Below are 9632 nucleotides of genomic sequence, written 5' to 3' on the forward strand. Positions count from 1 at the left end.
TTTAGAATTTTCGGGTCACTAAAAAAAACCTTTTGTATCTTCGTGTCATTACTCACATATATGTGCATACATAATACATATTTAAAACATATAACATGAAACTGATTGAACCAAGTCAATGAGAGCAAATTCAGTTGTAGTAAAGTAATGTAAGTTAATGAAGACATTAAATAAATATTAAAACTTGGTTAATAAAATAACCACACTAGAATCATTCCAATGTACTATCAGCTACAGATACAAAATTTTTGACTGGAATGGTAACTAAAATTTTATATATGGTAGTATATTCTATTCTAGGCTTATCTAGTGGGTCACATACTCTAGTGACGATTTCAATTAATTGACTCAATAGAAGCATTTTAGTTGAACTATAGCAGAAAACACCTTAAAAAACATAATGCCCTTAAATGCCCATATTTTTTTTTTTAAATAAAAATTCAGGGGGAAATGTTGCCCCTTAAAGGGACAGTTTACTTAAAATGAAAATTCTATGGAACAAGAAAATAAATTAGACAGAAAAACCTCAGTTGCCATTCATTGTCTATCTTCCTTACACTTCCTTTTGTGCTCCACATGTAGGTGAGTAAATGATGAAAGAATTTCCATTTTCACATTTGAATTATATAGAATTTCTCTTTAGAATTCTCGGGAAACAAACTGACAAAAAAAAAAACCTTTTGTGTCTTCTTTGTGTCATTACTCACATATATGTGCATATATAATACATATTTAAAACATATAACATATAACATGAAACTGATTGAACCAAGTCAACGAGAGCAAATTTAGTTGTGGTATAGTAATGTAAGTTCATGACAACATTAAATAAATATCAAAACTTGGTTAATAAAATAACCACACTAATCATTCAGATGTACAGCTACAGATATATATTTTTGACTAGAATTGTTATCTAACACTTTATATATCATAGTATATTCTATTCTAGGCTTATCTAGTGGGTCACATACTGTAGTGACCGTTTCAATTAATGAACTCATTTTAGTTGAACTATAGCAGAATACAACATAAAAACCATAATGTCCTTAAATGCCCATAATACAATTATTTCAGGGGAAATGTTGCCCCTTAAATGGGACAGTTTACTTAAAATGAAAATTATATGGAACAAGAAAATAATTTCCTTTTGTGCTCCACATACAGAAAATAAACTCATATTTGGAATATTTGTGGGCGACTAAATGATAAAAAGGATGTTCATTTTCAGGTTTGAATTGTGTGTTTCTCTTCAGAATTCTCTGGAATGATCCTAAAAAAGCACACTTAATCGTATCGTCTGATCTCATGACTCAAAGCATGTGAACAATGGAAAAGATAATGTTTTATACACAGAGACGTTATTTTTATTATAACGCAAAGAGTCCCACATATGAACCCAGTCACCATTCAACTGTCATCACCACAGCAGCGGCATGAATCAGCCGGAGATCCGTGAACATTACGTAGTCTCATTCATTAAAACTTCAGTCTCCATTAACAAAGCATGAACTCATATGTTAGTTACAAAGAAACTAACGTTACAAGTCAAAAAAAGAAGAAAAATGTATCCGTTTTAAAAGCATTTACGCACAGATATAACACGGGTCATACGCTATAGCCGCTAACGTTAATCCCAAGCATACACAGATAAAGATCTGGAACAGGTTCTGTACAGCAACGACACACAGAAACGGCCTCTAAGAACAGAAGTAATGACTTTATAACGAACATATCAGTGATATAAACCTGTATATACGGTGGAGACTTACCTCGCTCGCCGCACTCCCGATTGCCATCTTACGCCAAGGGTCAACTAGTTGTGCCAGGGGCATCTTCACTTTTTGGCGGTTCCTTCTTTTATAAATCAGGTTCAAAAAGAACAATTCTGAGCTACTTTCAGGAGATTATGCCTGTTTGTTTCCGCGCTCTTGACACTGAGCGAAGAAAGCTGGGAATCCGTTAGGTGCGTAATGCATCTGAAAGCGCCGCCACCTTCTCCTCCAGTCACCTCTGTCAGTCAGTGCAGCGTTTCCATAGAAATAGAAAGACCGTGCCCCTGATCTCGCGCCAGTCGCCCTCTCTCGTGCGCGCCACTGTCCCCTTTTGACAGAAATAAAAATCACGTTCACGCTTTCTATCCACTTCCGCTTCTTTCAGTTTGACGCATCGGATTGGCTGATATGCATGTCAATCATTCTCAGAGGGTGGGGTTGAAGCTGTGGCGCTCATAGACGGACAGGTGAGAGCGCAGTGCATTCGAAGCGCTTTTTTTATAAACACTTTCTTTTTAAATATAATAATTACATTAAACTAATATCATACTTTACTGTATGGAAGCTAGAAAACTCTACGGTCAGCTATATGATCCATACATTTAGGCCTAGCTTCACCTATTCAGACTTTTCATTATTTCTTCTCTAAGTACATGCACCCATAAATGAAAATCAGTTTATGATCATTTTAATAGTTATTTCTTAAGTTCATTTCAATTTCTTTTGCTTAGAATGAAATCTAATATGACCATGAATTTAACTATCCCGCGCAGTGTGTGTATACACTGATTTATAATCATCTATCATATTTTTTTGGGTGGCATCAAATTACATTGGAATGTACAGTATGTAAGAATGCACCCTGTCAGCTGTGATTTGACGCTTGATTCACGTCGCAGGTGAAGAGTGCGACACCTGCTGGTATTTTCTTTTGTGTGTTTCAGTGACTCAGGACTTGCATTCATTCAGTGGAGAGCAAACTCAATACAACTGACACAAATGTAAGCCAGATTATTACATATTTATTTATTCCATCCATTTTACATCCAGAATACAGATTTTTTTTTTAATGCAGATGTGCTGACTAGTATTTGCATGAGCTCAGATGGTAAAGTTTTGCTACCCTACTAACCGAAATTCAGGCTTTGGGATATTATATTAAAATTACAAATGAACTCATAATTCAAGAAATTACAGCATCACACTACTATAGGACATGAAAATTGTATCATTGTTAACAAATAATTTTTAATAGGCCTACATTTCATTCATAGACCTTTGATTTTACATTTCACATTTACAAGTAAAGATGATGCCCATTAATTTATTCGTAATCTATTTTCCAGTATTGCTCTAAATATTTATTAATGTATGTTGTGCTATGTGTTACCGAATATATTAATAGTCTGCCAAACTGATTGCTAATTATAGAGGCAATAACAGGGGTAATGGAATATAATTTATGACTTTATGGATAAACAATTTCATTTATATTTTTGTGCGTATAGGTTTAGGAACAGAGCTCCTGTCCATACTATGAGGAAGTGCTGAATTATAAGCAGGTTCTTTAACTGATGGATTTTAGCTCCATCCAAGGGCTGGTGCCTCTGACCTCAAAAGGTGCATCATTGCAGAAGATGTGGTTGCACAAATCTTCTAGCGGAGGCTCTGGATCAGAGGTAGCAAACTGTGCTGCTTCTTCTATCTTATTACGAATCTCAGCATCAATGTCCTGTCATGTTTCCATCAACATAAAATAGTGATACAGTTGGTGTTAACCCTCTAGTATTCATTAAGGAACTTGGTAATGCATCAAGTAGTACCTTGATCTCTTCCAGGCTAGCCATGTTGTTACTAATCATACGGTCCTTTAGCATAGTGATAGGGTCACTCTTACTGCAAACTTCTTGAATCTCATCACATGTGCGATAACTAAGAAGAGAAAAGCATGGATTTAGAGTACAGTAAATTGTGAGCTCATTGAAATGATGCACAAACTACCTAAAACTAAAGAGGAAGGACTGTGATTATGGAGGTCAGCAGATGAAGATAGGGTTTTAAATGAACCAAGGAAGGATGAGCGCCTGCCACAGGGGGAAGGTTGAAGGCCAACCTCACCTGACCCCAGGATCGCTCATGCTGTGGCCGTGGTAACGATATGTCTGAAGCTCCATTAGAATGGGACCCTGAAGAGCACAGGGCAAACATTTGCCCACCAGTCACAGACCGGATCTCCCAAAAATCACTTTCGTTTACAAAATTAGTCCATGCTTAAAAGAAAAGTTCCCCCCAATATGAAGATTTGCTAAATCTACTCACCCTCAAGGCATTCAAAATGTAAGTGAGTTTGTTTCTTCATCAAAACAGATTTGGAGAAATTTAGCAGGTAATCTCTTGCTCACCAATAGATCCTCTTTAGTGAATGGGTGCCGTCAGAATGAGAGTGCAAACAGCTGATAAAAACATTGCAATAATCCACAAGTAATCTACACAACTCCAGTCCACCAAAAAGCTGTGTATTTGTAAAAAAAAAAAAAAAACTGCTTCTGGCTAAAATACATCTCCATAATGTTGCATTCTCCAGTGAAAAAATCATTTCATCTGAATCAAGAGAGAAATATACACAGATCAAGCACAAAGCACAAACAGTTTTATTGTGATGTAAGGGGACTTTTTCACTGGAAGAAACTTTTTACGCATTATTTTGGTATTAAAACGTCTTAATGATGCATTTGTGTATCACAAACGTAGCTTTTCACTTTACAAGACATTTGTTTTAGAGTCATAGAGTCTTGTGGATTACTTGTGGATTATTACATTTTTATCAGCTTTTTGCAAGTGATGTAATGCTAAATTTCTCCAAATCTGTTCTGATGAAAAAAATAATTAATCTACATCTTGTACGGCTTGAGGGTGAGTATATTTTCAGCAAATTCTCTTTTTAGGGTGAACTACTCCTTTAAATCTATTACCTCTCCTTGACTTGTTAAGCAAGTAAAACATGCCACTTTTCTTTTACCTTTCCAGATCTGCAATAATCTGCTGCAAACCTGGTTGCCTCTCTCACGCTGAGAACATCCATACCATCTACCTGGAGAAAACAAAGAATCAGGCTTGACTTATTTGCTTGACTTATGTGCCTTTTATGTTCTTATGTATAAATTTGCATGCACTAGTGAGCATAAAAAAAGGATGAGGCAGCTAGAAAAACTAAAAAAAAAAAAATTACCCTCAGACCAGGAATGTAGTCTCCTCTCTTGTAATAATCTGTGCTGGCTGAGGCCCGTTCCACTGATGTCCCCATGCCGTATTTATTATTCTCACAGATGAAAATACAGGGGAGTTTCCACAAAGCTGCCATGTTAAATGCCTCAAAGATTTGGCCCTGATAAAGAGATTAATCAGATAAGACATTATTTTGCAACAGCAGGTCACACGCAAACCTGTCAACATATGGAGGAAAGGTTGCTCTCACCTGATTTGCAGCTCCATCCCCATACAGAGTGACACAAACCTCATTCTTACCCTGATACTGGCATGCCAGGGCCACACCAGCCCCAAGAGGAACCTTCAAAACAGTAAAATTCTGATTTAGAAATGCCTGATGTAATATTCTTGTAAACTATGATGCGTGCATCTTACCTGGGCACCAACAATACCATTCCCGCCATAGAAATTCTTGGCATACAACAGAAACTTGGCCTTTAATGCAGAGAAGGTGATACAGGATAAATCAGGCCGTTATGTCATGGTGGTTGGGACTGCTGGAGGAAACAAGGTATCCATACTAAATGTATATGCCCCGAACGAGTATGATCCAATGTTCTTTAGAGAGATCGCTAACATCATTGCAGGCAATGCAAAAGGGGTATTAATAATAGGAGGGGACTTCAATGCAGTGCAGGATGGGAAACTGGATAGGATGCCCACTGAGAGGGGATCTCAGTGCTCCAAAACAAAAAACTTAAATAACTTTATGTCTGAATTGGGTCTTACTGACCCATGGAGAGCTAAAAACCCAAAAGGGAAAGATTTCAGTTTCTTCTCTAATGTCCACAATAGTTACTCAAGGATTGATTTTTTCTGTCTCCCCCAACAATACATGCATAAAGTAACAGACTGTTTCATTGAACCTATAACTCTGAGTGATCATGCACCTATTGTGCTGAAAGTAGATCTAGGCATGCACTCTTTTTTCAGATATTGGAGGTTAAACGTATCACTGCTGAATAAGTCTGAAATAGTAGAAGAGTTAAGCAAAACCATAAAAGAATATTTTGAGATCAATGATAATGGTGAAGTTAATCCTTCAATTCTGTTGGAGGGAGCAAAAGCAGTTATGAGAGGAAAAATAATACAGATATCATCAAAAATAAAAAGACAGCGACTTAAGGAACAAATAAATTTGGAAAATAAAATAAAGCTTTTAGAGATACAACACAAAACCACAAGATTGAGCAACATTGCTACAGAACTTAAGGAGACAAGAAAAGCCTTAGACAAACTCCTGTCATATAAAGCGGAAGGGGCTTTAAGATTTTCTAAACAGAGATATTACGAGATGGGGAATAAAGCTAGCCGCCTTCAAGCATTTCAACTTCGTAAAGCTCAAGCTAATCGTACTGTATGCAAGGTTTGTCATCCTGCACTGAGTAGAACGGTATCTCAACCCAAAGAGGTAGCAGATGCCTTTGCATCATTCTACCAAAAATTATACAAAGAACCAAGATTACAAACATCAGGAAAGGATACTGATACTTTCCTCACTGGTTTAAATCTCCCCACATTATCAGAAGAAACATCTAAACAGATGATAACACCAATTACAGAAACAGAAATAAGAGAGGCTATAAAAAGATTGAAAAGCAACAAATCTCCAGGAGTCGATGGGCTTCCTGGAGAATTTTACAAATGCTTCATAAATGACCTTGCGCCCATACTAACCAAGGTGTTTAGATACTCCCTCTCTAAGAACAACCCTCCGGAGACATGGTCACAGGCTATTATATCTGTGATTCATAAAGAAGGGAAAGACCCAACACTCTGTGAAGGATATAGACCCATAAGCCTGATATGCAATGATCAGAAAATACTGACAAGTATTTTAGCACATAGAGTTCAAAAACATATTACTACTCTGATTAAGCCAGATCAAACAGGATTTATTCCTAACAGACAGGGTGCCAACAATATAAGGAGAACCCTAAACATAATTACTTGTGCTAAAAGAGACAAACAAACATCAATGTTAATAAGCTTTGATGCACAGAAAGCATTCAACACTGTAAATTGGGACTTTTTATACAAAACGCTATCAGTAATGGGATTCCACCCAAAATTTGTTGATTGGGTCAGAGTTATTTTTTATAGAAATCCAAAATCTCGTGTCAGGGTAAACGGATGCTGTTCTGAGTTCTTTGATCTACAGAGGGGGGTGAGGCAAGGGGACTGTCTTAGCCCTCTGCTCTTTGCTATAAATATTGAACCCTTGGCAGCATCTATAAGACAGAATGAGGAAATAAAAGGCATAAAAGACATGGGAAATAAGGAGCACAAGGTATCTCTTTATGCGGACGATATCCTGACCTATATAAGGGATCCAGTGCTTTCTGTCCCTGCACTGCTAGACACCTTAAAAAAATATGGAGAACTCTCTGGTTATCAAATCAACCAATCTAAGTCTGAGGCAATGATGCTAGTTGGACATTGGCCAACCCAATTATCAGAAAGGCTTGATTTCCACTGGTCGCAAGGATTTAGATATTTGGGAATTATCATAACGACAGACCTATAAAAAATGTTTAAAGCCAATTACGGTAAATTGTTGGGCAACATAAAAGCAGACCTTACTAGATGGGAAATTCTTCCACTCTCCCTGATAGGAAGAATAGAAACTATAAGAATGAACATTTTACCAAGGTTGCTCTTTCTCTTCCAATCACTACCTATATATGTTCCTGCCTCCACCTTTACTACATTAGATAAATGGCTATCCAAATTTATTTGGCAAGGAAAGCGACCCAGACTTAAATTTAAAAGACTATTTTGCCCAAAGGAAAATGGAGGCCTGGACTTGACTAGCTTTAAAACATACTATTGGGCAGCCCAACTGAGATCAATGGTTGCGTGGATGTCCCAAGACACTGACATTATATGGGTTGGAATGGAGCAGAGTGAATGCCCAAATTTCTCATTGGATTCAATCCCATTCCTAAACCAAGACGTATGGGGGAAAAATAAGATTACTAATGTATGGAGTAAAAACACCTTAAAAATATGGTCAATTGTGAGGAAAAAACTACAACTTCCCATGACTATTTCCAGAGCTATAAGGATAGCAAACAATTGTGAGTTCTCCCCAGCTAGGCTGGACAAGGGACAGAAATGGACAGAAAGGGGTCTAGTGGTTTTGGACCAACTGTTTGACGGAGCAGCCTTGAAATCATTTGAACAGCTCAAAGAGAAATATGATTTACCAAAACAAGATTTTTTTATGTATTTACAAATTAGACATTACCTCCAAAATCATCAAGAACAGGAAAGGCTCTGCTCTCTACCAACAAAAATAGAGTGCTTCTTCATATCAATAACAGAAGGAATAGTGAAGTCAAAATTCATTTCACATATTTACAAAATATTGCAGGAAGAATTTAAAGGAAATAATTTAGATATTAAAGAGAAATGGGAATTAGAAATGAACACAATAATTACAGATAAGCAGTGGGAAACTTCATGCAGTCAAGGACACAGGGTAACCAGTAGTCCTAACTGGAAGGAATTTGGATGGAAAATTAAAATGAGATATTTTAGAACTCCATTCATAACATCAAAATGGAGTAACAATTCAGACGACTGTTGGAGGGGATGTGGCTTGGTGGGAGATCACACTCATATATTTTGGGACTGCCCAAAGATATTGGAGAATATTGGCAAAATGTACAAAAAGAAATAAAAAAATGTCTTTGTATTGATCTACCTCTTGAACCATCATACTTTGTGCTGGAGATACTGCCAGCTGACCTTGAAGAGAATAACCAAACATGTTTGCTGAGAATCCTTCTTTTAATAGCGAAAAAGGTAATCACAGCCTCCTGGCTGAAGCCACACCCTCCAACGGTTGCACAATGGAGGGAAAGAATCCAAGATGTTTATAACATGGAGCATACAACAGCATACTTACAACTGAAAGCAGATGTATTCCTAAATAAATGGTCCTCCATTGCCCAACATTTTCATTTGATATGACTATTATGCAGACTATATTTTTCTTACTTTTATTTTACTTATTTATCATTTATTTACCAATGGTCATTTGTATTGTAAAAAAAATCTGTACTATCTTCCAAATGTACATGTGGTATTGCACTTGCAGAGATAAGGATCTTTCCCCTCACATGTATTTTTGTTGGGATGGAAGACATCTATGGACTGCTATTCTATTTGTAGACTTGCCCTTGACACTTTACTGCACCATCAATATTGTACCATCAAAATGTTAATTCGTGACATACTGTATGACTGCACTTGATAATAGGAAATAAAAGAAAAGTTCAAAAAAAAAAAAAGAAATTCTTGGCATACATGTGCATAGCGCCACCCTTGCCTTTGGCAATACCACCCTTTCGACCTGAAATGGATTGTAAACATGTTCAAATGGGCGCTGGGTATTGATACACATTTCTTCATTTGATAGAACAAGCTCTTGATTCTAATTTACTTCAGATTAGTGCTGTCAAATGATTAATCGCACCCAAAATAAAAGTTTTGGTTTACATAAGATATGTATGTGTACTGTGTATATTTATTATGTATATATAAATACACATGCATGTGTATATTTTAGATTTACTTTATTTT

General features: G+C 36.6%; 1 protein-coding gene across 3 annotated transcripts in view; it reads right to left on the reverse strand.

Annotated features, from left to right (window-relative positions):
• LOC132116140 (ribosomal protein S6 kinase alpha-3) overlaps positions 1-5458 on the reverse strand; it is a 46808-nt gene extending 41350 nt beyond the window's left edge. For 2 of the 3 annotated variants that reach the window (XM_059524756.1, XM_059524755.1), the window contains exons 1-4: positions 5418-5458; positions 5251-5343; positions 5005-5160; positions 4795-4866 (exon numbers count right to left, since the gene is read on the reverse strand). In XM_059524756.1, coding sequence (XP_059380739.1) covers positions 4795-4866; positions 5005-5136 — 204 coding nt within the window. In that variant the 5' untranslated portion in view covers positions 5137-5160; positions 5251-5343; positions 5418-5458. Of the gene's footprint in view, positions 1-1772; positions 2130-4794; positions 4867-5004; positions 5161-5250; positions 5344-5417 lie in introns of those variants that run through there. The other variant, XM_059524757.1, reaches the window with a different exon arrangement.
• Between the last annotated feature and the right edge of the window lie 4174 nt (positions 5459-9632).

The sequence above is a fragment of the Carassius carassius genome, chromosome 35 (assembly GCF_963082965.1).
Source record: "Carassius carassius chromosome 35, fCarCar2.1, whole genome shotgun sequence".
NCBI classification, from domain to species: Eukaryota; Metazoa; Chordata; class Actinopteri; order Cypriniformes; family Cyprinidae; genus Carassius; species Carassius carassius.